The 25,478-nt window shown below is 37.9% G+C and overlaps 2 protein-coding genes across 8 annotated transcripts in view; both read right to left on the bottom strand.

Moving 5' to 3' along the window:
* LOC122397728 (ubiquitin-conjugating enzyme E2 H) overlaps window positions 1–19,875 on the bottom strand; it is a 57,389-nt gene extending 37,514 nt beyond the window's left edge. The window contains exons 1-3 of one of the 7 annotated variants that reach the window (XM_043397084.1): window positions 18,963–19,875; window positions 18,435–18,616; window positions 6,010–6,086 (exon numbers count right to left, since the gene is read on the bottom strand). In XM_043397084.1, the coding sequence (XP_043253019.1) occupies window positions 6,010–6,086; window positions 18,435–18,538 (181 nt within the window). In that variant the 5' untranslated portion in view covers window positions 18,539–18,616; window positions 18,963–19,875. Of the gene's footprint in view, window positions 1–6,009; window positions 6,087–8,809; window positions 9,544–18,434; window positions 18,617–18,937 lie in introns of those variants that run through there. The other 6 variants (XM_043397085.1, XM_043397089.1, XM_043397083.1 and 3 more) reach the window with 6 other exon arrangements.
* Window positions 19,876–21,835: 1,960 nt separating this feature from the next.
* LOC122397802 (protein wntless) lies at window positions 21,836–24,726 on the bottom strand. The gene is made up of 12 exons (XM_043397208.1): window positions 24,491–24,726; window positions 24,152–24,339; window positions 23,968–24,073; window positions 23,761–23,885; window positions 23,399–23,554; window positions 23,161–23,338; window positions 22,959–23,086; window positions 22,843–22,848; window positions 22,612–22,773; window positions 22,304–22,531; window positions 22,049–22,202; window positions 21,836–21,975 (listed from the first exon to the last, which is right to left on the bottom strand). Exons 1-12 carry the CDS (start codon window positions 24,594–24,596, stop codon window positions 21,875–21,877), a joined length of 1,638 nt encoding a protein of 545 aa, XP_043253143.1. The 5' UTR covers window positions 24,597–24,726; the 3' UTR covers window positions 21,836–21,874.
* Window positions 24,727–25,478: the final 752 nt, after the last annotated feature.

Below are 25,478 nucleotides of genomic sequence, written 5' to 3'. Positions count from 1 at the left end.
AACTGCACGAAAAACCGCCGGAGCGGTTCTCGAGGGCTACGACCAATTAGCACGAAGTTCCCAAACTTTCGTTGCAAACGAGTCGAATTATACCAGAGACAAAACAGACGATCGAAGAGCTCTATTGCAATAACGAGACAACTCTAAAAGCAATTAAAAACCAAGTACTGTTCTCCAATATAATATAAATTTATGGTCGACCAATATTTGCTTTAACACTTTGACTGCCAAGTTAAGACGTCAAGGGAAATAAATTTGGATGGAATTTGTGAATTTTAAGAAGGTTACGAAAATAAGTATTGAAAGAAATTTTAAGTGATTACGATGATGTAAAATCAAAATTTTAATCTTGCAGAATATTATAGTTTTTGATCAGTGAACATGTTAAGAAACTTTTTGAAATCTGTATCCCTAATAAATACAATTCAAAAATATTCTCGACCAGGGCCTGGTTGGGTGTTGTTACGCTACTGGTTCGAGGCGACGTCGACCGAGATACGCGCACGGTAAATTAATGAGTAAACAAAAATTACGATCAGCCGCTGCTCTCTTCGCGTGCGCGCGCGCGCTCGCGAAAACTAATCAACGCGCTTCGTCGTTTTACCCTTTCTTAAACGTTTACGAATTAATGGCGCCGCGTAGCTTTCGAGGACACCCGGGGTCCGCGTATTGACATCGTTCAAGTTTATCTAAGTGCAACGATTATCCGCGAGGGAAGAAGTGAAACTTGACGGTCGACCGCGGGAGCAATTAGCAATATTGTGCAGTCACGTAAGCAAACGCGTATCCGCGAATGCAGTCGGACTGGTTGAAGGCTCCGTACGATGCGAATAAACCGGCCACGATTGCACGCCGCCCGATTAGCAAATCGTACGTTAAACATTGCACGGCTCGAAGTTCGCCTTCTCGAACGACTTTTGATTCCGAAATTTGCTCGAGAGGCAAGTTGGGAACGTGCTTAAACGAGACTCGATCGCGTTTGAGGCGAACTGATTGGTAGTATCCGCGAAGTAATCGAAAAGAAAAATGGTGTAGGAGTGGTGTTTGCCAACCGCGAACGAGGAACGACGGGTTACTGCAACCACCGTAACACACGAATGACCGCACGATAAAAGTAATCGATTGCTTCACCCGATACTGCGTAACGAAAACGGAAAATTTTCACAAGGACGCGACCGAGAACGATTTTGAGAATAGACTTTCGAGCCGCACGGTGATCCAGAACGCTGGATATATCATCGCCGCGATACATTATCACCGACGAGCGACGATTGGTCATCTAATGCGAGATAATTATATGTACTTTCATTTTCAACGCGGCGAGGCTTATAAATTCATAAGGCAATTAGTAGTTGGAGAATAGAAAATGAGACGTGAGCGATCTAGAAGCGTACGGGGATTACGTCGAGATCTTGAGTCCTCAACGTTAAAATACAACTGCAATGAACGTTATTCGCAGAGATCTATTGAATTTTTTCTTCGAATAATCTTACTGTCGTACCTTGGCAAACTTTGAATTAAAATATTTCAAAAACGAAGGCCCGTTGTGAGGAAATAAAGCGTCGCCAAAACCTATTAGGGTTTTTTGATACTACGTATACAGGATGTTCTCAGCTACCCATGGGAAAAATTGTAATGGGAGATTCTAGAGACCAAAATAAGACGAAAATCAAGAATAGCAATTTGTTGATTCAGACTTCGTTAAAAAGTTATTAAGGTTTAAAGCTTCGCCTGTAGAACGACAACATTTCGACGTAGTATATTTTTGGTAAAGAATTTTTTTCTCGAAAGTACGTAGGATTTCGGGGGTATGTCTATTCAGCAAAAATGATTGTATTTGACCCCTGTAACTAAAAATAATTTTTTCAGAATGATTTGAAATTTTTTAATTTTGTCGAAAAATTTATTCCATACTCGAATTTTTATCTCGAAAGTGCGTAGGATTTCGTGAATATGTCTATTCACCAAAAATTATTGTATTTGACCCCCACAACAGAAAATAATTTTTTTACAATGATTTGAAATTTTTTAATATCGACGACAAAGTTGTCCACTTTCTGAATTTTTTTCTCGAAACTGAATAGGATTTCGGGGATATGTCTATTCACCAAAAATGCTTATAATTGACCCTCCCAACAGAAAATAATTTTTCCAAAACGATTCGAAACTTTTTAATTTTGTCGAAAAATTTGCCCCCGACTCGAATTTTTATCTGAAAACTGAGTAGGATTTCGGGGATATGTCTATTCACCAAAAATGATTGTAATCGATCCCCGCATCCAAATATAATTTTTCCAAAACGATTCGAAATTTTTTAATTTTATCGAAAAATTTGATCCCTACTCAAATTTTTATCTCGAAACTGAGTAGGATTTCGGGGAAATGTCTATTCAGCAAAAATGATTGTAATTGACCCCTGCAACTAAAAATATTTTTTTTAGAACGATTAGAAATTTTTTAATTTTGTCGAAAAATTTGCCCCCTACTCGAATTTTTATTGCAAAACTGAGTAGGATTTCGGGGATATGTGTATTCACCAAAAATGCTTAGTATGGACCCTCGCAACAGAAAATAATTTTTCCAAAACGATTCGAAATTTTTTAATAACTTTTAACATAGCCTCAATCAAGAATTTATTTTTTAGAATCTTGTATTAAAATTTTTCCCAAACCTAACACCCTGTACACTCTAACTTGCACCTGCTATCTTTTCAAAAGCAATCTTCACAGCCGTAGGGTCACCTTGTCGACGCGAAACGTGCCACGATCGAAGACGTAGAGCCCGTCGTCTGCAGCGATTTCACAGAAAACAGCTGGCGACTCTTTGTTTGGGTCATCGTGTATAGCTCGTGCAGCGATTCAATTGGAGACGAGACCAGGGCCAAGTCCGGTGTGTAACGCGTTAAAAGCGATGTCAAGGAACTTTCGTCGGTGGACGAGTGTCTCGATCGATAATGGTTTTTTGCACGCGTGTCCGGCCGAACGAAAGCATAAATACGCACACTGTTGCATAAGTGTATTCGGGCGCGGAGAGGAGGCGACCTTGGAATATCAAATGCTGGAAACGTACAATGAGCACGTGAAACGGCAATTCGCGGGCGTTCCTTCGTCGTCGATTCGTGCACGGCGGTACGCGGCGATAAATTATTCGCGAATTCGCGTTACAAGGTTGCTGGGACCAGGAAACGATGGAAACGAAGTTAACGGATCGCAACGACAGACGGGGAAAGCCACGATAAAATTCAAACCGACGACGCGCCAGCGACGAGTATCAGCGTTATCGTTCGCCACATTTTAACCTGTTAACGCTTCGATGAATGCCCTGAGCCTAACAGGCCCAATGCAATTAATCGCTTTATTCTCTCTATGAATTTATACAGGGTGCGTCACGCCACTGGGACGGGTCATACCTCGAATTTAATAATAAGAAGAAACTAGAGACGCTCGATATCTCGAAATACATACGAGCGTCAACATAACCTTAACACTTGAAATTAGAATAAGTTATAACTATGTACGTAAAAGCAGGGATGTTAACTTTATATTGGCTCAAAGAAAAGGAACTTTTTTTGTTCTTTGCATTATGCGTTTGCTTATTGTTAAATTATTACTAAAAAAAAATATATGTTTTTGAGCTTTCAATACCACACACGTATTTCCTGTTTTCTTTCATACTTTTTAAATTATTTCAAAGGGAAGTTGAAAATTTCAAATATCAACTTTATATTCACTCGAATCCTCGAAACTCAAAACTCTCGTAGATGAAAATTTTTATAAGTGATTCACGAGAATATCTAGCTATATGAACTTATTTTTTACATAACTAGTTAATAAAATAGGATAAAACGAGTTGTCGGGAAAGGGACTGTTTTACTATGTGCAACAACTGCAGTAACAGGTGCTAATAAATACCGTTACAGAGGTTATAATAGAAACGAGTGGTAAGAGTGGTTTGAATACGTTCCGTGGGTATACAACGATTGAATCGGTAATTTGGAGGCCAGTAAAGCACATAAGCGATACGGCAGAAACAGGAATCGCGATTTCAACTGAATTTTGTGCAGAAATATTCTTCAAGCTAAAAAATTAACTACCAACGAAGGTAAAGTGATTCGCGATCTGATTTAAAATCATCCTTTTGAAAATTTTAATCGTTCGAATTAATCGAATCGAATTAATTTGTCTCACCGGGCTAACCGGTTACGTGTGCATCAAACTGATTGCTTCCCTGTGCGTTGCGTACACTAAAAGCCGCAAGTTGAATTTGCGGTGACGATTAATATCTTTCGAGGACGAGATTGTTAAGTTAGACCCGTTCAGAACCTGGCAAGGAAACTGGTTATCGTCGCTTGTGAAATTAGCGACACATATGTAGGTTCCACTTTAACGAATTATCCATTGCCACAGAATGTTTTGCTTGTACCAGGTGTCCCGTGATAAGCGTCGCGATAAGATATCAAAAAAAGAGGTCCTTATATTTTCCAAGGATGTATCAAGGCCACTCGAGTTCTCTCGAACAGTGTGAAATTGCATGCAAATGCTATGAAACGTCTGCACTGCGGAGCATAACTATAGCACTAACATTTTTAACATTTCCGACCTGTACGAAAATTATTTGAAAAAAATCAATTATATGGTATGAAAAAGCATTGTAAATAATGGATAAGTGAAATTTATTAAAGATGCCACTCCTGGGGAAAAATTTTAATGAGAGATTCTAGAGATCAAAATAAGACGAAAATCAAGAATACTAATTTGTTGATCGAGGCTTCGTTAAAAAGTTATTAACAATTAAATTCGAAAATTTCGAATCGTTCTGGAAAAATTATTTTCGGTTACGGGGGTCAATTACAATCATTTTTGCTGAATAGACATATCCCCGAAATCCTACCCACTTTGGAGAAAAAAATTCGAGTAAATACTGAAATTTTTAGACGAAATTAAAAAATTTCAAATCATACTAAAAAAATTAAATTTAGTTACAAGGGTCAATTGCAAGCATTTTTGGTGAATACACATACCCCTGATATCCTACCCACTTTCGAGAAAAAAATTCGATTAAATACTGAAATTTTTAGACAAAATTAAAAAATTTTAATCATTCTAAAAAAATTATATTTTGTTACAATGGTCAATTGCAAGCATTTTTGGTGAATACACATACCCCTGAATTCCTACCTACTTTCAAGAAAAAAATTCGAGTAAATACTGAAATTTTTGGACGAAATTAAAAAATATTAAATCATTCTAAAAAAATTATATTTAGTTACAATGGTCAATTGCAAGCATTTTTGGTGAATACACATACCCCTGAATTCCTACCCACTTTCGAGAAAAAAATTCGAGTAGATACTGAAATTTTTAGACGAAATTAAAAATTTCAAATCATACTAAAAAAATTAAATTTAGTTACAAGGGTCAATTGCAAGCACTTTTGGTGAATACACATACCCCTGAAATCCTACACACTTTCGAGAAAAAAATTCGAATATGTACTGAAATTTTTAGACAAAATTTAAAAATTTAGAAATATATTTAAAAAATTATATTTAGTTACACGGGTCAATTGCAAGCATTTTTGGTGAACAGACATACAACATCATTATAGCCATTTAACCTATTTATTACTTTTCAAATACATTGGTGCTATAGTTATGCACCATTGCAATATTTCATTTATTATTATAGCTGAAGTCAAATAAATGTTATTTTTTAACTCTTTCCATTAATTACAATTTTTTTCTAGTCCTTTTCGCGTGGTATCATTCACATTTAGAAATTGTTAGTTATAATTACAAAACTCTTGAAAATTATAGTGGTGCTATAGTTATGCTCCACAGTGTATTAGAATTACTACGATATTCCAGTAGGTGTGTACATTCGCCAGCAAGTGCACGCGTACGCTAGCGATCGTGAACATTACATAATGCGTTTTGGTGTGCACGTTGGCATTTTTACTGGAATTCGCGCTCGCATCGAATTATACAGAAACAATAAATGTTGTACTTACTGCCCCGTGGACCGTAGAATTTGACGGAAAATTCGTTTAATCCTCCTAGTATCGTCACCTCATGCTTGCTTTCTATTCTGTTTGCGGGTGAGAGTCAAGGAAGATAATGAATCTGCAAGAAATTCTGAAAGGCATTCGCCGCTGAACGCGGGCGGCTTCACACGCACGCACACACAGGCACAGAGAATTGGCGGGAAACGTGTGCGGTTTAAATGGCCGCGCGAGTGACGTTCGAATATGAAGCGAGCACACATCAGGCGCGCAAATATTTAGCGTCGACGAGGAAACGGTGCAATGAACCGAGGGAAAACCGATCGTGGAAAGAATCGCGAACGCTGAATCGTGTCAGAAGTCCACTGTAACGTTATCTTCCCGATCAATGCGACCACGCACCAAAGCTCGCGTGACCGAACGCGATCGTAACACTTTGCGTACCCGTGGTGACAACACGGAAACGAAAAATATTAGCGAACTAACTGAACGGACGATCAACGAGTCGATTCTTCGTAAACTATCGATACTGTCATTGGAAATTACTTTTAAACATTTCTATGCACCGCAACCAGGCAGTACATCGCGTTACGTTCGATGAACGATGAAAATTTAAGGGGTAAGATCACTGTAAAAACCTAAAATGAAGCGTTTTTTTAAGACAAAATTTTTTGTGTCTGGAAAATTAAAAATTACAAAATTTTTGAATAAATATTTCTTTTTAACGCTTAACGATATGCTTAATAACATTATCCTCTTATTTTTCCATCCATCCAAAAATGAAATCGCAAAAAACCGCTTTATTTCAGGTTTTTACAGTGGTCTTACCCCCTTAATATCGAGCACCGATTTTAATTTGTGGAGTAAAAATATTGGGACGGCGGTTAAATAAAAATTTCCAAGCGTATTTAATAACACATTGAACCAGAGACCTGAAATTACCAGGCACAGGTCGTCGAATTTCAAACTACATTTAATTTTAATCGACGGCTCCCCAGCGATATTATATCCATTTGAGCGTTTACCTATACCGTCGATTCGTCGTTCAGCCTAGTGCCGTGGACTTCCCCCCCGTGAAACGAACGGAGAATTAGGAATAAATTCGCGAGACGCAAAATTTCGCGCAAGAATCGCACGCGCGCCTCGTTGAACGAGGTCGGAAACCGAGTCCGAAAACAAGCAATGGAACCGAAACGGTGCAGAAGAACGGAACCAACCGTCTAGCTTTAGAGAAAGTTCACTGAACAATATTTTGCGAGCGACCCATTACATCAAGGCTAAAATAAAATACACGAGAAAGGAAAACGGCTCTCTGCCTTTGCAAATTAACTATGGGAGAGAAAATTTACCGAACGACGCTTCCAGGACGAATTTTTTAATCGATCGACCCTAACCGTAGCTCAAAATAAAACGGAAACGAACAATAACAAAATTGAAAAACGTACGAAGAGATATTTAACAAACACGATTCACGATAGCACGGTTTGTAAACGTTCTCGATAACACTGTTTCGATATTAGATTTCTGAAGTGTATACAGTGGAAACATGATACAAGAAATAACGTTGCACTATCTCAAAACGTACAACAAAATTTATACGGTCAAACTGGGGTGGTTCTGAACTACAAAAGCTACCGTGTAACTACAGTGGCGCCATCGTCGTGTGAAAGCATGTAACTTTTATATTTAAAATTTTTGAAAACCTTGAAAATATTTTCCATAACTCTTGCGTGCATAGTTCCATCGAAATCGACGTACAACTAGTAACGCTCTTCGTAAGCTCCACTATTTGCAAAATGGCCGCGTCCGGAATAACTCGAACGTCCTAATTTCCTTACGACGAATTTTCTAAGGCTCGGGGATACGCATCGCTCCCGCGAGCCAGACGCAGCTCCGCGAGCGAACGCGATCGTTGAAAAGGAAAATCGAATTACGACGATGTGTGTCACGTTATTCAACGGTACGGTAAACCACTTTCTTGTTTTGGCAAGCGGTTACACGCGAGCCGAGCGTTACGGAGCTCTCACTCACCCGGGGCAGGTTCGAGCTTCGTTACACGGAAGACCACGTTCCCGTGAATACGCTCGATTCCCGATGTCGGTTTGGATTCTCATGGCAATGGCGCCCGGCTACGCGCAAACAGGAACATGCACGCTATACCAACGCCACGGGGGCACGACGCACACGCCTCGAGCACGCGCGAGAATAAAGTCCAAAGCCAACGACGAGAGCGGTTGCCCACCACAGAGGGCTGAAATAATTTTCTTCCTGCAATCACAACCCCCCCGGGTCTATCACTGGAACGCATTATTCCACCGGAAGCGTTACGTTTTCGACGTGCGCGCCGAGAAATTCCTCTGTCGCTTGCTTTCACGAACGGCTCGCGGAAGTCGGGAACGACTGGCACGAGTCTCTCGATTTACATTCGAATTAACGCGAAATGCAATATAGCCGACGCACAAGTTAATTGTACGGTACGTGTACGGTCGGTCGAAACCGTTGCGCAACAATTGCCGCGATACCGAAACAATTAGCGTCGATCGCTCTCGACCGATTGGTAAACTTGTAACGGTGTGCGCTCGGTAGATTCCGTATTATCGACCGAAATTCACTAGATCCGTAGGGACAAAAAAAAAACCCACGCGCGAACCGGAGAGCGGGATTGCAAATTACTTTGTGCGCGTATCGAACGCGTCGTGTAAACTAACCCTGTGATTCGATACACGGGATACGAAACGGAACGTACTCGATCGATTGTCCTCTACCAGGCTCGACACCAAGGATATCGAAAAAGTAAAATTTTTCTAACCTTAGTCGGAAGATTGTCCGAGCGATTTGAACGACCTCGATCGCAGCTGGATTCTCGTGTCGTGGAACGTGCGTACGCAAGGTGTAGCATAAACAACAGAAAGGGACGGGAAGCGATTGCTCAATCTCCGATGACCGTTACGGAGCATTTGCTTCTGGCGTGATGTTGTTGTTTACAATGTCGAGCCAGCCAGCCAGCGTTTCGCGAAGGACAGCTAACAGTCTATTTCTTTCCCGCTTCCCCGCTGGCGTTCAAGCTTCGTTCTTAGCAGTCCGTCTTTGTTTCCGCGTCTCTTGTCCTTTATCCATGTTCTCACCGCCACAGTGCGACGATGGGGGACACTAAAATCGTTGTCCGGCACGCGAAAACGGTACACGACTGCGTCTAATCGGTCGAATCGGGATAAACTTGCACGTGCGAACCGGCATCTTCGCTTTTAACGTTCTTTCGGACGAAAGGCAAGATTTTTTTCAAAGAAACGTCGCTACGCCCTTGGGGCATGCATTATTTTTGAAAGACGCACCTCTGGAGCCCTACTTATCTTTGATGTTCGACTTCGTAACGAGACACCTTAACCGCCATTCTGTCGATTCACATTCGATCGAAAACACTCGCGCGTAAAACCACGAACGCGATTCGTCGAACGTAATTTTATATCTTGTATTCCCTTTCTTTCTGTCTTGATCGATATTCAACGAGCATCGAACCTTTTATTAACGAATTTCTGCCCCCCCCCCTGCCCCTCTAATACACGTTCTTTTCGACTTCCTACTCTGAATTTCTCAGGCTTCTAACCTTACATTCGACATTTACGCGCCAAATACAGTGCCCCACTAAACACGAGTGTATCCATATTTTCTCCTTGTTTATTAGTTGTGTACTGTTGCGGAAAAGCGTTTCAAAATGAAGTATGTAATTCGTTAACTCCTAATCTTACATTGACGAGTCTGACTCGTTTAAATCCTTTATGCAAAGTTTCACAATAACGAAGCTACATGGAAGTTTCTAACGAAATAGTTCCCGCTCTTGACGCTATACATATAGCGCCACCAAATTCTGTATACCGGTACTGCAGATGCACATACACAGTCAAAATCTATGTTTTCTCTTAAAAAACTAATTTCAGACAATACCTATAAGTGTATGATTTTGTAAGTTTGATCAGATACAGTTTTACTGAAAAAATTATAAATTAATTCAGCCCTGTATGCTTTTTCTTCAAGCTTTCCAATGTCGAAGAGAGTTCCCGCGTATTTCTTTACCGACACGATAATCACGATGATCAGGAAGGCAACGTTACGGGTTAAGTTACGATCTGTTCGAAACGAGACACATATTGAAAACTACACTGATAGCGAAAGGACTACGTAATCCTGGCCGTAAACAAGGTCAGGTATTGGACGCACGATGACCTCGGTAACTCCATTTTTGCTTGTTCAGGTTTGGCAAGATTCCGAAATTCGATCGTCTTAATGCACCCTAGTGTAACGAATGGACAAACGTGGCCAATCCCGGTAGGTAATGGACGACATTCAAACAGCGAAAAATAGTATGCGAGATGGACACCTACAAATCGACAAATAATTTTTCTCCTTGTTTAACTCTACAATACTACACCTATATGCATGTCAATAAATAGAAGTAGAGTTGAAGCGTTAAATGATTAGAAATAATAACCTAACCCAGACCTAACCCTACAATACCACACCCATTCATAATTCAATTAAAGATATACTGTACATGTAAATAAATAAAAGTAGAGTTGAAGCGATAAATGATTAGAAATAATAACCTAACCCTACAATACCACACCCATACATAATTCAATTAAAGATATACTGTACATGTAAATAAATAAAAGTAGAGTTGAAGCGTTAAATGATTAGAAATAATAACCTAACCTTACAATAGTACACCTATACATTAAAAATAATTATTTTATCAACGTGAAGTTGCAAATGAATCAATGATAAAAATAAAAGGGGAGTAATTCGCTGCAGTGTTCCAGCATTAATGTAAAGTAGTAATTTATCACAGAGAATATTTTCTTCGAAAAAAAACTACTGTACACCGCTCACAAATAAAAAGAAAAAACTGTTTGAGCCTTTGAAGAGTTGGAAACTCCAGCTATACGAGCTATTTAATAGAGTTTCAAAGGGTTCGCCAATTAACAGAGTAAGAAAAAATTAATAATTTAATTACAAATTTCACGAACAAGCTACCCAACATTATATATAAACTCGATAAGTACTCGAGGTAGAGAGAACCGTGAAACCGAAACTTTGTCCAATGCACACATACCCTGTGTACTTCAAAATCGATTTTCTCGTGTACAGAGGCATCTTTTTTATCAGCTCGGACTCGCAAGCCGTATTTTGGAACACCGTCCACTGTTTTTTCGCGTATTAATAGATTTGCAATCAACGAAGTTATTAAATACATAATTCTCTAAGATAAAGCTAAACACCTCATCGATATCATATTTCTGAACAGTGTAATCGATATCATTTTTAGGACCATAATTTCGCCGTATCAATTTCTATACCATGTTATTACTTTTATCTGTAAAAAAAAAAGTTGACTTTCGTATCGAAATAAAATTGTATTCGAATAAACTGCTAGTGAGAAATAAAATAAATTTGGATAGAAAAACGCTACATCATTCCCTGAGATAAAGCGAAACACCTGATCGATATCATATTTTTGGACAGTATAATCTATATCATTTTTAGGACCATAATTTCGCCGTATCAATTGCTACACCACGTTATTAATTTTATCTGCAAAAAAAAAAAGTTGTCGACTTTTTAAAATTGTTTTCGAATAAACTGCTATGGGATTTATTCGTCGCTCTTTACTGAGAATAAAATCGACGTGTTCCAATACGGTCCGCGAAGGAATTAATTTGCGATGACCATTTCAAATTTTCGATTTTCTATCTATTTTTTCCAGCAGAATCGGCTCCGATCGGATTATACTTCGTAGTTTGGAAACCCCGTACACGTACGCGTATATCGAACTTCTCCATTATTTCGTCACGCATTGAATCCTCGAGGAAACAAACAAAATAAAATACCACCGATATTCATTAACTTTGATCCATAGCGTTTTAAAGACAATGATCCTAGGCTCCGTCGAGCCGGAAGGGTATTCGGCGGAAAGAGCACGGGGACAGCATTGAAACGCACCCACGTCGATACGCGGATCTAGGTGGAACTGCATTACGCAGATAACGCTTCGTATACTTCTCACGTGTACTCGCGTGCTTCCAAAGCCATTACGGTAAACCATTAACCGTCCATACACCGAGAAACTTGTTAATTATCGTGTAATTGATTAGGTCGATTTCGGCGGACGCGTAAGGAATCATCCGAGAGGTCCGTCGGTGTCTCGACGATCTATAATTAAATTACTTCCGTTGCATCTCGCCTATGCGCGCTGTTAGCGGATACCTAATGGAAATTACAGGGATACACGCCGGCTGTCCGAATGTAGTTTACCACCAACTACGTAGTTACGCACCCGTGCGAGACAATAGACCATAGAGACGGTTGGAAAATACAATTTGCTTCGGGTTCCGCTTTGCAAGGGGAAAAAAAAAAACGTTCGAACCGTTCGCGATAGTTTTCCTCGTTTCGCCCGGCGTTGGCGGGATTCTGGGGGAAAATAGATTCCTAACCCGTTCGATGCCTCCCGTAAAATACTTGGACGGTTTCGCAGCGGCGTAAAAAATTATCGACACGTTTTATTATACCTTGAAACCGAAGTGGAAAAATTCCGAGACTAACCAAGGTTTTGAGGTTGTTCGATCTAGAGTTATCTGTCGCGATAGAGTCCCTAGATTTAAGGGGGTTAGACCACTGTAAAAACTTGAAATAAAGCGGTTTTTTTTTGGATGGATGGAAAAGTAAGGGGATAATAATATTCAAGAATGTTATTAAACATGTCGTTAAGCGTTAAAAAAAAATAGTGCAAAATAACTGACGCAAATTTGTATCTGGAAAAGAACAAAAAATTTTCTCTTAATCCACATGAGTATAGCTCATATAGCTATAGGGATCTTCGATAAGTTAATTTTAACATTATTTATTGACAAATGATCGCCCCACTTTTTGTACAAAATTGAACTTTCTGCTTCAAATACTCGCCAATTACACAAAAATTAATGTTCAAAAATCCGTTACGTATTTCTCTATACTCATGTAGATTAAAAGAAAATTTTTTGTTTCTGCGTCAGTTACACTGCGTGGCGCCTCAAATTCAAAACACGCCTCGCGAGAATGGCTCCAGCGTCAACATGGTTAATAACATTCTTGAATATTATTATTTTCTTACTTTTCCATCCATCCAAAAAAAAAGCGCTTTATTTCAGGTTTTTACAGTGGTCTTACCCCTTAATACGCGGTAGCATTGAATAAAAATAATTTAAGGTCGTCTATCGATGCAGGGAATAAGTCTTAGCACGGAGTATTAAATCAATAGCGTTTCTTCTTCTCTGATAATTTATTCATTGTCGAGAATCGTCCGAAAGTGCAATTCCGTATGCATAAAATTCGATAGAGAAACGAATGGTAATTGAGACTGTCTTGATATAACCACAAACAGTTTGAAAGTTTCCCTATGCTTTTCTGTGTATCCTTCGAAATTACTAAGCATTCCTCGTGAGGAGAGAATAGCACGACTAATGAACAGAACGTTAAAGCAGTGCACACATATAAATATGCGGTTGCAATTCTAGAAGAGGAAGTAAACCTTGTCATTCGTGTCATGTGGGCGTTCAAGGTGAGCCGTTGCAATCACACGATGAACGCTCTAATAGATACGTTTTGCATCTGTTAAAAATATGTTGTTTTCGATGCGTCCCGATTTTTATCAACAGCGCTATAAATCGTCTATCTTGCGAAAATCGGTTGCCTCGCATAAACAAAACACTTAAAACCCACGCGGTGGAAAAAATTAATAATTCCAACGAATAAGCACGTGCATGAATATTCGGAACACGCCCAATTAAAAAGTATACTTTTCCTTCCGTAAATTTCAATTAATTTTTTCTTTCCTACTTATACAGGGTGTTCGGACACCCCTGGAAAAAATTTCGATGGGAGATTTTAGAGGCCAAAATAAGACGAAAATCAAGAATATCAATTTCTTGGTTGAGGTTTCATTATAATGTTATTAAAAAATTAAATTAAAAAATTTCAAATCATTTGTCAAAGTTCTGGAAAAATTATATTTAGATGCAGGGGTCAATTACAATCATTTTTGGTGAATAGACATACCCTCAAAATCCTATCCACTTTCGAGAAAAAAATTCTGTTTATGGTCAAATTTTTCGTCGAAATTAAAAAATTTCAAATCATTGTAAAAAAATTATTTTCGACTGCAGGGATCGATTACAATCATTTTTGATGAATAGACATACCCTCGAAATCCTACTCAGTTTTGAGAAAAAAATTCGAGTATGTGTCTAAATTTTTTGGCGAAAAAAAATTTTCAAATCGTTCTGGCAAAATTATTTTTAGTTGCAGGGGTCAATTACAATAATTTTTGGTGGATAGACATACCCTCGAAATCCTGACCATTTTCGAGAAAAAAATTCAGAAAGTGGACAAAGTCGTCGAAATTGAAAAATTTCAAATCATTGTAAAAAAATTATTTTCGGTTGTGGGGGTCAATTACAATAATTTTTAGTGAATAGACATACCCCCGAAATCCTACGCATTTACGAGATAAAAATTCGAGTAAGTGGACAAATTTTTCGACAAAATTTAAAAATTTCAAATCGTTCTGGAAAAATTATATTTAGTTTCAGGGGTCAATTACGGTCATTTTTGGTGAATAGACATACCCCTGAAATCCTAACCATTTTCGAGAAAAAAATTCAGTACGGTCGGAACTTTAAATGTTAATAACTTGTTAACGAAGCCTCCATCAACAAATTAGTATTATTGACTTTCGTCTTATTTTGGCCTCTAAAATCTCCCATTAAAATTTTTCCCAGAGGTGACTGAACTCCTATTATAATACTATACTCGATGATCGTATTATAGCTAAAAAGAATTTCTTCGACGACGAAGTCAGTGGGAGAACAGCGAGAAACGATGTTTTAATTATTTTGAGTATCACGGTAAATAGAAACCCTGATATGCGCGTAAACTCGATCGAAGTTTAGCGACGAAGAAGACAAAGAATGGCTGCTAACAAACGCGACACATCGTAGTTTCCCCAACGTTCGCGTACGCGAAATAACTCACGACTGTGAACATACAAAGCTTTCGACCAGCACCAGCGCACCGCGGAACAAACGAATCCCCCCGAGAAGAGTATTCTCGACGGATGAAAGAAGCGATAACCACTCTTATCGAATTAGTTATTTCGAATACTAGGTATTACGGACTGTACGAACGACGTCGAATTGGCTTTCGCTATTCAATATTAATGCGGAGCGTAAATAAAACGATAAATCACAACAATATGAAAATCTCAGGCTTTTGATAACTTTTCTCTATAAAATATTTGCTAAAAAAAAAAAGGCTCAAACGTTTTAACATTCTCATTATTGAATTCTATTTTTTAACGTCGCGAAAAAGAATTCCAAATACTTGTGCACGTTGGAAAGTAAAGAAAGGTGTTACAATTTCGTAATTCTCAATTTCCATCTTATTTTAACCCCTTAACGTACAATGACGAGTCTAACTCGCGACAAGTTCTTGATATCAAGTTTTACAATCGTGAGACTACTCATTCGTCACTAAGTCTTATTATACTAAAATGAACACATTTTAACATTCACGAGATATTCGTAAAACAAATCTATTCTTTTTCGTGGCCATTGTACGAGCAAATTTAAACAAAATGTTTGGAATTACTTGGAATTAAATCGTACGTTAAGGGGGTTAACAAGTAGAGTAACACCTTAAGTTTTGAACATCCTGTATATGCTAATTTCTAGCTATCGAAACTATAAGTTATCTACGTATATATGAACGTTGTAGGATCGACTCGATGCTCGGTGATCGAAAACCATTCTGTATATTTAAATTGCACGCAAACCGTAGAATGTACAACGTATACAAAGAGTGTAAAAGGCTCGCGTATGACTCATCCGCAAGGCTCTAAATATATGTGAAAAAATCAGATTCCGTTGGATTCGGTTAAAACGAAACTGCGGACGTTGAACATTGGAAATTTATAGGAAGCGAGCATGCAAAGGCGTCTGCGGCCCCGAAAATAGATTATTGCTAACGTTTGCACGTACGTACGCGCGTACGTCGAGCGCGAGTGAAAGGCTTTCTAGAAATTTGAAAACTCAACGGGCTCCCTGCCGAAGGGTACGCGCGGCCAACAAACGCATCCAATTCACTTTACTCGCCGAAGCGCTTGCAAATTTAATGTAAGCTTCAACAAAGACTGATCGATGTTACGGGGCACGAACAAGCTCTGTATAGAAGCTATCATCGTTCTAGAAAAACTGACGCACTCGTACGGGTACCTCCGTACACAAATGATAAGCGAAACGGAACGTTACGTTACGTTACGCAAAAATCAATCACTTGAGAATCGAGGTCCTGAATATATACAGGGTGTTCGTGCACGTGTGCAGCGTTTTTCTCGCGAACAACAAGTACATGGAAAAATTGATAAGGAACCAGTTTTACAGATCTCTGTAACCGATATGTGATATGATTAATTTGTTGAATATTATATATATATTATTCGATTGACATACCTACGAGATGTGTTATTGTTAATTATAAAATACAGTAAAACTTGATTCGTTTTATTTTGATCAAATACTTATAATATAAATACTGTAATATAAATATTATAGGTATTTGAACAAAATGAAAAGAATCAAGTTTTACTGTATTTTATAATTAACAATAACACATCTCGTAGGTATGTCAATCGAAAAAATAAGACGAAAATCAAGAATAGCAATTTCTTGATTGAGGCTTCATTAAAAAGTTATTAACAAATTTCAAATAGCTCTGGAAAAATTATTTTTGGTTGCAGGGGTCAATTATAAGCATTTTTGGTGAATAGACATATCCCTGAAATCCTACCCACTTTCGAGAAAAAAATTCGAGAAGGTATGAAATTTTTCGACAGAAAAATAAATTTTAAATCGTTTTGGAAAAATTATTTTCGGTTGCGGGGGTCAATTACAATCATTTTTAGTCATTAGACCTACCCCCGAAATCCTACTCACTTTCTAGAAAAAAATTCAGTACAAACGAAACTTTAAACGTTAATAACTTTTTAACGAAACCTCCATCAACAAATTAGTATTCTTGATTTTCGTCTTAAATTGGCGTCTAGAATCTCCCATTAAAATTTTTCCCAGGAGTAGCCGAACACCCTGTATACAGAATATTCAATAAATTATTCATATTACATATCGGTTGTAAAGATTCATTCGTGAGACGATACTGACTAATACATGCGCGAATAGCCTGTGTACAGTATGTAGGAAACAGTATTCGTACAACAACTTGTAATAAAATCATATACAATTACAAGTTTTAATAATAAAATGAACATTTTACGGATATTCTCAAACATCTTTAAAATGGATTTTATAGATCAAAAATATTTCAACGGGTCGACGTTTCGTCTTGGTTTACGTTTCTGTTCGCGATGGTGTCAAGGAGATTTTAAGGCCATCGACTATTTTTAAATGTACATAAGTGTAGTTTACATTCGTACCAGTTCAATGACCATGGTCGGTCACGGTCAGTAAAAGTCGCAGATAAAGAAAAAATAAATATCCTTCTAAATCGCAATTATTATTATTTCGCCTTCTACAGTTATTCTATTATTTGCACGTGGATCAATTAACGTTCTTAACATTTTCGTAAAACACGCAAATATCATAGTTTTAAGGATGTTTGAGAATATTTAATTGTACGAATACTCTTTTACACCCATTGTACCGTACATATTCTTTTATCGATTGTCACATTGTTATCACATTATATCTCAATAATTTATAAGAGAGGAACAACTCACTTCAGTGATATTAATAATATCGTAACGACAAATTCGATTGTTCAATGATTAACGAGATCTAAACAACACCAGGGCTTCAGGTTCGAACACGAAAGGATTACCTTTGTTCTTTGCGCCTAACTCGAATGGTCACTGTACGCAAGAGTAACGGAAATTATTAGTCACCGAAGTCACGCGATTTATCGGCGATGATATTTTTCGCGAAAAAGTATCGATTGCGCCCGCGCCTGCATCGGCGGCGGTGTAGGCCACCGGTGTCCCCGCGCATTTTATTTTTACGTTCATCCGGTAAAAGCGTTCGTCGCTTTGCGTCATTCCCAAAACGTTCGGTTAAAGTCGAAACATGCCCGGTGACGTCTCAATTACCGTTCGTCGGGGCTTCGCTGCGTTTCAAACTTATGCATGCATGCCCGTTCTTTGACGCGCGGCTTTAAATATTTACGCTCCGTCAGGAATGTGTTAATTCAAAGTGTATTCTGACCGCGAGCGTCATTCGAGGACAGTCGAGGACCGTAAGCGCATCTAGAAAGAAAACGATGTACATCACATACACACACACACGACACAGAAAAAATAAAAAAGGGGGGAAACTGAAAAAAAGAGTGAAGCTAACCTCGAGAACCTGCGCGACCGTGCGTTAACGAACGAGATAAAGCTGCGCACAAACGAGCGGACGTGGAGAGTCAGCTGGTTAAAAACAGCTGTGTGTCCCGTCATCGACGAAACGAGGAGTTAAATATCCCTCATCGTCGCGAAACACCGTCGGATATCGCACAGCGTTTGTTCCTCGTCGACCTATAAACCAATCATACCCGATATAAACACACAACCGATTCCATCGTGTACAACTTCGCATGTCGTACTACGTAGTCTTGTTGCGTTCGCAACCATGTGCAGGCCTCTCTTGCACTCGATTGCAAGCACGTGCGATAGAGCGAAAGATAAAGAAAGAGCGAGAACGAGCGTTGGAGTGGGAGGGCGGTAGAGGGGGACTGTGGCGATGTCAAGGGAAGGAATGGAGAGGGTGAGGGGAGGAGGGGGGAAGGGGAAGTAGAAAAAAGAAGACGAGAGACACAAATAGCGAGTAGGAGAAATAAAAGTGAATTTCAAGGATACAATTTAAGAACGTCCGTGTCCATACGTCGTTTTCCAGCGCTGGGGGACGACATATTTATCGTCTATTAACGCAACAGAGCCCTTCGCAGCAAGTCCTTGAATCAGCTGAGCTCCGATCGTCGTATCGGGAAGGGCCTCTGACTGCTACGGAATTGTTTACCACCGTAGAATACACGAGGAACTTAGTCTTTCACCACTCCGGTATTAACACACTTTGTTTTTCCGTGCTGAGCAATTATTCAGCACCGAGAAGGAAAAAAAAACAAAGACACGCGCGCACGACGCTCGCTAGTCAGTCGTTGGGATCTTCGACGCTCGCCACGAAGGAAAACGACACGAGAGGCGAATTCCGCGACGTCAGCGTTTAACGATGTTTTCTACGGATGAACGAGCGTACGATCCCTCGAACAGCAGCGGTATACGAATCGTCTTCCTCTTTGTCCGTGCGGACCAGGCCAAAAATCTTCGGGCTAGAGGATCATTTCATCATCGCCAACGACGAACCCGTCCCGGAGACTCGTACCGTCGACACGTTCTCGCTCACACAGAAAACAATCCTTTCCCCTGAACCTCCTCCGCCTCCGCCACTTCGAAACGCCTGTACTCGTGCACCCCACGACCTGTCAACTCACGGACTTCACCACATCTGATTCCGTTTCTGCACTGCTCTCTTGCTCGCTGCTTCTCTACCTCTGTCTCACGTTGTGCCAGCGGATGCGCGCGCACGATACAAAATCCCTGCTATCCTCCGCGAATCCCTACTAATTCTTTCGTTCGACTAATATCACTAGAATTGCTCGAACACGGCCAAGTAGTATTTCCTTCCTCTTCTAATTCGTTAGACAACCAATTCAAATTTCATAATCGGAAAACATGTGCAAATACTTTGAAATAGAACGCTCGTTTGAATTTGGAAAGCGACACGCGTTACTAGTTTATATTTCATTGTTCGAGATACTAGCTACACAAAATTCACCTTATTTAATTGCACGAAATGTTGGATGAACGTTATATTTCATAAAACGTAAAATCACTTCGCGAGCACAGCCATATGCTGCAGGTAATTTAAGTAATTTTCATCGACGTATTAAATAATTATAGGTAACACGTAACTTTAATAACGTGCGAATGTAAAATAAATGCAAGAATGATTGAACATAAATTTAGCTGTAAGTTCGTTAATATTGCGATCGAAAGGAAGTATTTATTCGATGAAATCACTAGCTCGTGGTAGCACTGTGAAATAACACGCATCGATGACGTACATCGTTAAGTTTAAATTTAAATTAAACGCATTATTAAGTTAATACGTCTGACAATGAAATATAAATATTAAATAAGATATCTATAAATAACGTGTAAATACCTTTTTGAAACGACAGTATGAAGTCCAATAGCTGTTGAATCTTGAAAACCTGGACATTCGGAGCTAACCCCTCAACACATGTTAAGACAAGTTGAACACACAACCACTGGTAAAACTACGGGTAAGAATTTTGTTACAGAGCAATTATTTTTTTACGAGAGACTAAATTGCAAATACGATTCGATGAAAATTGAAATACTCGGCACGTAGGGTATCATACGGCTTTACGTTTTACCTAAACGTTTAATAACGTTGAAACAAATGACGCACCTATAACGACACATACATACATAACCATTACGCGATACAAGTGATTAGCATACACAGCTCGTAATACTAGATACACACGTAATACTTAATAACATAACAAAGTTATTCTAACAAATTGATTTATTTAAAAAGTGTATAAAAGTCGTGAATATAAAATTTCGTTAAATACACCAGAAAAAAAAATTATCAAATTGAACATCATACCAAAATTTAATAATATAAGTACGCATAAAAATACGAATCTTTTGTAGCATTAATACATTTCATTTTCGTCATCTCGCATTCATAAAATTATTAAGAAAATATGACAATTAATTATATAATACAAAACCGTTTCCGCGATTATAATTCGCACACTTCTTTAAATACGTAACAGGTAGAGAAAATACTAGTCCTGCTGTTTCAAATATAAGTACTCTACGTAAGTAGCTAATGTGCGCTAAATTGATCCTAGTAGAATGTTACAGATTTATTGCACCTTCTCTTTTTTTTTCGTTTCTAAGTTGCAGCATGCATGTTCTAAAGTCTAAAAAACTTGTTAATAATGTATCGAAATTGTAATACATCTTTGTAAAATGTGTATAATATTAAAAATGCGTCGAGGAACTTAATACTGCCAAATGCGTGTTAATAATTTTTAGATGACAGCGAAACAGAATGAACGAAAATATGAATTCCGGCAGTCGATATTATATGAGTATAATTAAATGCGCGTTTATAAATGTTAGATAAATGCCCAATAGTGATATGTAGTATAAAACGACGGAATAGATTACTTATCCTTAAAGAAAATAGATTTTGTGAGATCGCTTAATGATTATTACTGTAAGTATGGCAATGATATTATGATTGTTTAGAGTTTTCAGTGGATTTTACTAAAATAATATCGATTAGATTTAAAATAGAATGTTCCTAAAAATAAATATACTACGCGTTATTTCACTACATCGTGTACGAAAATAAAAGTAATGGAAAACCTAGAGATGGATCACGTGACTGTTTCATTGATTTCATCTTTAAACGACGAAATTAGTCAGTTCAATTTTTAAGTAATTACGCATTAAAAACTAACATGTATTACAAAGTGAATAAAGCTTAAGAAATATTAATTCTAATAAATAATTAATTTTGGCATAAAAAGGTTACTTATCGGAGTATTATCAGTCATCTAGTTTCCTATAAATATCGAAAAACCTCAATTAAATTATTATTTATAGTTTGACGTATTCAACGTTTAAGTACAAAAGTGTTGACTGGTCGATTGGCCGTCCTTCTACTATTTTCCAACATATCTATACTATTTACTCTACTGCTGATTTTCGTGCAAATGCTGTCAGAGACAACATCTCGTTGGGATCAGTCGACAAACGTGAAAATTCTATTTCTTCGCTAATGCTATTTTCTGTAAAATATTAAACAAAGATTAGATCAGAAATCTAAATGCATATAGGAAAAATAAAAAAATTAATGTTTACCGGATGGTTCGATGGGCCATTGTTTATGCGAAGGTGCATACAGGCACAATAATGCTATGATATAAATATTCCACATTCCATACACACCAGTGAAAAATGCAGATGTCATTTCTAAGTGTAATTCTTCGTCCCATTTCCACTGACCTTCTGCAACCTATATCGCGTGTATATTTAGGTTAATGCACGAAATAATTTTCTGTTATTCGCCGCTATGCAGACAATTAAATTTTGCAAATATAATTGCAATATAAATACCTGGCCGAGAATAAATCCAAGAATAGTTAAAGACGCGCACAACAATGTAGTTATCATCAAAAATTTAAATCGATATATCACGCCTTCGTAATGTAAACGCCGTGCCGAACTCATGCTAGGTAATGCAGCCCTTTTAGCGCTAATATTCATGAATACTTTCCAAATCATGTAAGTCAAGAATATCAAATATACACCAGCAGAGACACCGGCCAAAATTATGAATGACAACTGTTTCGTTCAAGTTAAGGAATCTATAATAGTATTTCGTGATAAAAAAAAAAAGAATTTCTTTGATCTAAAAAGGATACGGCAAACTTAGTGCCAAGATCTGTAACCCAAATCGAATAGAACGGATTTCTCAATTGTACTCCGCGCTCGCACATGTCGAACATAAATAACGATAAGCAACCGATTCCTACTGCAGACAAATGACGCCAATAACATTTCAAGGAGTTTCTTTGTTCACCTTCCTAAATAGTAACGAGAATGTTATAGGAGTGATAAGTCTATAATATTTAACCACAGCACAGCTAACTCACCTGTATCTATTTGATCAAGAGACGACGTGTAAGAAAAATACATGCCATTAGTATATTAAATTCGATCAATTTTATACAACCAAATTGCTATTTTCACACCTATGCTATATTCTTACCATAAGATGTTCTCCGACAAACACAAGCCAGAATGACAAAAGAATTGCATAAAACACTCCTTGCCGAATATCGCCCAACAAAAGCATAAATGGCATATCATAGGCAAGCGTTAAATACTCCAAAGGCACTGAAAAGTACAATATTACAATTAAACATGGACATCTTTGGGCGCGTGAAATAAATCGAAAATGTGCAACATACTGTTTAAAAACGTTAGTGCTGTGCCCAATGCTAAAAGCAAATATTCCAATAGAGCTGGTGATCTCGAAAGCATGTGTACTCGCCTCCAGTACCAAGCAAGGATACATATGACAATTGGGAAATAAATGGTTTTCAAACTCACCCATACCTTTGTAAATCCGCCATTTTGATTGATAGCCTGAAACGTAAAAAATATAATATTAATTTAACACTTTTCGATAGTACACTGTATACTCACAGTGAGCCATAAATCAGTTATATGTCCTAAACCCTGATTAATGTTTCTATCCGTGTCAGCGGGAAGACGAATATTTAGAAGATAATAATCGTGAAATAAAGATCCCAATTCAAACAGTGGTACTACGCTGCAGTTATAATTGTATTGTTCCATTGCCTGTAAAATTCAAGAGCAAATCATGAAGGATGCACATTTGTTCATACTAATTTGTTCTATGCTGTAAGGAAAAGTCTAGTGCCTTTTTCCCTTTCAAGTTTACTTCTTTGCAGGTTACTTATGAGTCTAGGATCTGCAGTGACTTTCCCTTGAAGCACACAACAGACATCTATAGTATCTAAAATGATTATATATTTTATATGTACATCGTCGATACTGCAATCCAGGATTCTTTCCACCACGGAGGAAGCATATGGTTTCCAATCGTTGTCCGGATCACCTTTGTTCCTGTAAGCAAGCCTCGAATCCAATGTTATCTTAGTTCTGGGAGCTGTTAAATATTACACATAATGACTAATTCTGAATTACGAAAAATGTATAATTTAAAGGTAAAAATATATCCGATAAATTACCAATTTCTATCTGACTATGGTAAACAATATCCACTTGCAAAACACCAATTAAATTTTGCTGCCATCTAGAATAATCAAGTTGCATGCTGTTTCGAGGACAGGGCATCTGAAATAAATAAAATACATTTAAATTTACAATTATCTCATGCATTTTTTAATACACTGAGCTTTGGAGAGAACATACTTGAAACGTGTAAACAACTTGATATGCTTGATGATGGCTGTCCAAATTAGATCGGTACATGTCAACAGCAGTACAAGATCCTTTTCCCCTCGAATAAAACCATTTCCTTTCCCCAAGTTCGGAGCCATTCACGCGAATATCTTTGCAAGGTGTCCCAAGTATATTTTGGCTACTGGCGGGCGTTGGAGCTGATCATAAAAAAACATATAAACCATTAACGTTGAAAAAAATACGTACACCGACGAATTCTGGTAAATAAAATAATTACTGAATAAAATCATCGATTTAATAAAGCTTCGCTTTTATTATAAACAGAACTCTTGACATCTCTTCACTTACCAATGAGCCCGCCTATTAGAAAACAAACTATTTGTGCGATAATCAGCAGTATCACAAGTACCGATAGCTTCCTGCCGCTTAAATTTTCTATAATAGTCCCTTGCATTTTTTTTTTTTAATAGAGCCACCCACTGCAATTGTTTACAACACTATCTGTTCAAAATACGAAGCAACCGAAAAAGACGCATACACGGACGCGTTTGTCCGAAGAGTATGTGAAGAGCAGTTTAACGTGCTTTTCTTGTAGCTTCAGTTTTCAAAATGGAAGCTGCGTCGTAAGAATGTTTACAGAAATTCTAATGAAATTCACTGAGAAGATTCTACGAGCCAGCATCCAATGTTGCCAACGACAGTTCGCAGATTAACGTTACGTGGGAATATTTCCGCGATAAAAACTCTCGTTTATAACATTTTGAATACGCCGGCAGCTTTTCAATATTGTCGAACGCAATAAACCACAGATTCGTGCCGTGATAGGAGAAAATCACCACACACGGCAACCCCCTTTTTCTTCGCAATACCACGGAGTAGCAACGTTACTGTAAAAATTGTTATTGTCAAAATCGTTTATAATCTCAGAGACTTCAATCAACTTTCTGTAATTTCGAAAACATTTGCAGTCTATTTGCATTGGGCAGGAAACGATACCATAGAGTATGGTTTAAGTCCCGTGAAGGATGAAAGCACTCTTATCTCGTATGCCGAGTTTTCTACTGCTAAATCTTTAAATTCTACTAAATCTCACGATGAACTTGACATGTTAAACTTATGAAACTATAGATTTCCTTCTCAATTTATAGAAGTATTTAAAATACGTTTCTTTCTTTAAAACAAACTGAACAATAACGAAGTTGTGGCAGTTCCCTTGACCTCCCTCAAGAAGCCTCCTTAAAGTCTATAAATGCTGATTTAAGCGTAGGCGAACATCAATAATCTATTACAAAATTTAAATAACACCATCTAGCAGTTCGTGCATTCGACACTAAAA

The sequence above is a fragment of the Colletes gigas genome, unplaced genomic scaffold (genome assembly GCF_013123115.1).
Source record: "Colletes gigas isolate AHSC1104 unplaced genomic scaffold, ASM1312311v1 Colletes_gigas_Sc00010, whole genome shotgun sequence".
NCBI lineage: Eukaryota > Metazoa > Arthropoda > Insecta > Hymenoptera > Colletidae > Colletes > Colletes gigas.
This window is presented reverse-complemented; position numbering and strand designations above follow the sequence as displayed.